This window comes from Gavialis gangeticus, unplaced genomic scaffold (genome assembly GCF_001723915.1).
Source record: "Gavialis gangeticus isolate Ggan-Ray unplaced genomic scaffold, GavGan_comp1, whole genome shotgun sequence".
Classification (NCBI taxonomy): domain Eukaryota; kingdom Metazoa; phylum Chordata; order Crocodylia; family Gavialidae; genus Gavialis; species Gavialis gangeticus.
In genome coordinates this window covers 58,624,930-58,629,122 of record NW_017729025.1, presented here as the reverse complement: position 1 = coordinate 58,629,122, position 4,193 = coordinate 58,624,930, and the positions used below count along the sequence as shown (strand labels likewise).

The 4,193-nt window shown below is 43.4% G+C and overlaps 1 protein-coding gene across 1 annotated transcript in view; it reads right to left on the bottom strand.

Annotated features, from left to right (window-relative positions):
* FOXA1 (forkhead box A1) overlaps positions 1–4,193 on the bottom strand; it is a 15,866-nt gene that overhangs the window by 146 nt on the left and 11,527 nt on the right. The window contains exons 3-4 of the mRNA XM_019519919.1: positions 1,411–1,548; positions 261–442 (exon numbers count right to left, since the gene is read on the bottom strand). Coding sequence (XP_019375464.1) covers positions 261–442; positions 1,411–1,548 — 320 coding nt within the window. The remainder of the gene's footprint in view (positions 1–260; positions 443–1,410; positions 1,549–4,193) is intronic.

The window sequence follows — 4,193 nt, the reverse complement described above, 5'->3', positions numbered from 1 at the left end:
ATATCTGATGTCGCATTTTTATCATTTCCTTTCAATAAGTAGCCAACCTCCAATTGCTTTTCCATTGCAGATATCATTATTGACCTTCTAGACAGAGACAGCAAACACCAGACTCCTGTATTCTTTTCCTAATTCGGAGGAGTCCCCCCATATCCCCACCCCCACTTTTTTTTCTAATTCCTTCTCACAATTTCACTCTTCTTCACTAAAAAGGGAATGAGCATTTCTGTGCTGCGGAGGAGGGGCCCGATCCCGCTCACATCGGAATCAGGAGTAAAACCCCCAATTGACCTTTGGTCGGAATAAAATTCCCTCAGTCTTTTCTGAGGTAAGGGGGAAAGAAAGTGCTTCCTTTTACACCTGCGACGGTCTGGGCTTGAACGTTTCTGTTCATTGCTCATAGAATTTGCCAGGATCCCAGTTACTTCTCGTTTTAAAAAGGCTTAAATGAAAAAGTACGGACACTCTTTTACATTGTACCAGAAGCCCAGGGTCCGATCCAAAAATCAATCTCAAATTCAAAAATGTCCACGCAGGAAAGCTCGGTTGATTCCCGAGTTTGGGTCTTTTACACTAAGTAAAATCCACTTAGATCTTCTAAGAGGTGCAGTCATGTACTGATTACTCCCCACTTACATCTAATTAAGTTAAAGGAAGCCGATGGATGCCAGCAGTTGCAGTTTTCCAGCACGTGGCTGGTTAAAGATAGTTGCCTTTTCAGAGAGGCAGAAATTCCCCTATAAATAGGAATAGTGGCCGAAGTGCACAGCGGGTCTCAACATGAATTTTCCCCTCTCCTGGGCTAAGGCATTGCGATATAGGTAGATCCTGAGCTGTAGAGTTACCTGGATCCCGGCAGCACTAGTTACTAGCGGAAAATAACTGCTGCTATTTTCTCCTATGAATATTGTGGCTTGGCGGTTCTCAGTCCTGCCCAGTCAATCCTGGTTTCAGTTTATTTTGAGGCTGCTGCTGAACGCTTCACGAGTAGGGGATTAAAGTGCAGAAGCTACAACAGATCCACAGCTGAGAGGCGAGCAGAAAGCAGCCGACTTCGCTGCCTTCTGTTGACTCTAAATCTTGACCGGAGCACAAAAAGCTGCCTTCGCTCTCCCGAAGGAAACACACTTTTCCCTTGCTAGCCACGTACCAATCTTCTGCAGTTAAATAGTTTCCCCCGAGCAGTCACTATTTCTCGGTCATAGAAAAGAGGGAGAGTCTACGATTATTTCTAATGTAAATCCTGGAAATATCTGCCACTTAGAGCTGACTGCATGCTTTATCTAGGCATAACTTTGAACCACAATGGCCTAGTTAATACATGTTGTTAGACGCACCCCAAGTATTTCTTCCAGGTCAATTACATGCAGCCTGTGTCCCACAATTGATGTCTGAATCCTGCTGTCTTACCGCTGTAGGTCAATGGATATGTTCTGTGCACAGACCTAAAGCATTCATCAATGATTCCGTTCTGAAGTGGCATATTATCTATAGGTCGGTTCCGTGGAAGACTGTTGAAGTCTTCCTGAAAAGTGGTTTGATCCTGAACTAGGCAAAACCCCCGTTAACAGAGTAAAGACTCAGGAACAGGGCCCATCAAACCTGGTGCCTAGCAACCTGCAGCTCCTACTGCCTGCCCCGAGGCTCGCCGGCACTTAGCACTTCTGAAAAACAGACGTCTTATGCGATGGGACAGCAAAATAGTGTCATCAGGATAGTCTGCTAACCTCCTGAAGCAGCGTAACCATGCCTTGCATGTTGTTCTAGAGTCCAGGATGGGTCACTGGAAAGCTCTAGTTGATCAAATATACAATTGTAGCAAAATGTGAGGATTTGATTTATTTCAGTGGGTGGCCAGATTATTCAGTGCGTGGCCAGTGTCTGGGCTCCAGTGGACGATCAAACTGCTGTAAGAAGCCCAGCGCAGGGGGCTATGTGTATATTTTTCTTTCCGTCCTCGCTGGGCAGTCGGGTTTGAGGGATCTGTTTTGCTACGGGATTTCTGGCCCGCTTCCCCCTCCCCCCACCAATTTAGTTTCCCCGACCAGTCAGGGGGCAATTGTGTGATAATTAAGAGAATTACAGTTCTTTTGTCTCGCGTTCTTGGATGAAGTGGGCTGATCAAAGTAAAAGCTGTTCAAGTTCAAACCCCTCCCGATGATGCAGTTCACACAAACAAGTGCTTGCTGGGGATCCATGTTTGCCAGGGCTGCTGCTGCTGTTATTATTGATGTCTGGAAACTGAGCCTAGCATCCAAGGGGATGAATGATTTCTGTGGGTTAGAGCAGCGCTTTTGGTGTGAAGTTGCATGTAGGAGATTTTCTTCGAGTGTAATAATGACCAACAGCATGAGGTCTGGAAACCGCGTCGTTGGAAGAATCGGGGCCAAAAAAGGGGGGGGGGGTTGCTCAGGCAATGCTATAAACCTGTTTCCTTGTGTATTGATAGTTGTGCTACATTTCGGTACAAAGAGAAATACACGCTCCGTGCGCATCTATCTATGTCCACTAAAATCAACGTCCTTCAGCTAATGATTAGGATCCGCGGTAAGAAAGACAGGCATCTTTTGTTAAATGAGTTCCAGGAGCCACAACTGGACTCGGAAATATCTGCATAAATTTCCCATTGCTACAGATTAAACAGGCAGCGGATGGCATTGAGATCGGATTACATTTAAATTAAAAAAAAATAAGCGTGGAGGTTTAAAATGGAAATACCGTGTGAAAGGTTAGTTGTTTTTTTTTTCTGGTGTCCTGTGGGGTACCGAGTTCTACCAGCCGGTTGGTTTGGTCCCTAAAATGACATTTCACTACATAGGCTAAGAATATTGCTACCGGAGGAATTCTTAAAAAAAAAATAACAATAATGACAAACGAGATTCTCTATAGCTTTCGTTCCAATGATTTCCCCCCCAAAATGAATATTTAATTTGGTCATGCATGAATATGTTTATTGCTGTATTCAATACCAGTGTATTCGAGTGTAAAAGCTGTCACACAATATATACAGTTGTATAGTCGGCAAAACCGCTCCTGTCCCGTGGGGTTAGAATCGTTAATAATAATATATATTTTTTTATTTTAAGGTATCTTTCCTTTCTAATACCCCTCTAGTTTTATTTGGTATAAACCTGAGTTATCCTTCCACCGTATGCAATTCAAAGAAAATAGCAGAAATCGTTCATTGTTAACATTCGATTTATTTAAAGTCCTTAACTGCAAATGATCAAAAACAAACTTCACGGCTTAAATTCTCAGTTATCATTTTAAATCAAAATATTTTTTTTAATTACAATCACATTTATAAAATTAACTATTTTTTTAAAATTCACGTGTAATTTTTTTTTACTGTCATTTAAAGCAATTTCAGCTGTAAAGAAAGAAAATATAAACCATGCAATAAATTAAGAACATTGAGAAAGCGAACAGGAATAATAATAAAACCCGTCTGTCTATGCTAACACCGTGTAAAACTGTGGAAAGTGCATTAACACTGGATGAAACAAGCTACCCATGGCAATAATTGAACGGCCACAACATATTTTGGAGGCGTTATCATGAAACTGAATTGCAAAGGAGAGGGAGATCTCCGCTTCCCTTGGGTTGGCTTAATAGGCAATATTTTTTGGGGGGGGGGGATAACGGTATACATATATCGTTCTAGTTTGTACACGATGAAAAGACTCTGAAATTAAATAAGCATGTCATCCACATGTTGAAGAGAGTTCCTGATGGATGAGAATCTGCAGTAACAGCTCCGGAGGAAAACAAAAATATCCTACTGGCTGTGACCTCTGTATCTATATTACATCCCAAGCCACCTCACACTTGGAAAGCTAAGGACTGGCTCCTGCCCCCTCCGCCCTCCCGCTGGCACCCGGGCGAGTGCAGAAGCCGGCCCCGGCCTGCGTGCGCGTGTTCTCCTCGCCCGAGGGGGGTGCAAGTATGGAAAAGGATGATCTGAGAAAGTAAACAGCCCCCTGTTTCTGAGGGGAGAGTGTGTTGCTACTTCACAGCAGAGTTGTCCTTCAAAGCCTTTTTAATTAAAAACAAAAACAACAAGCGCCTCCTCTGCCTACTCGCTTCTTCATCTCCGTGGGGTGAAAGTATTGCCACATACCTGTAAACTTACATGAGAGTCTAGAGCACGGAGGGGGCGGTGGGAGGAGATGGAAAGCACAAACAAATAGTTT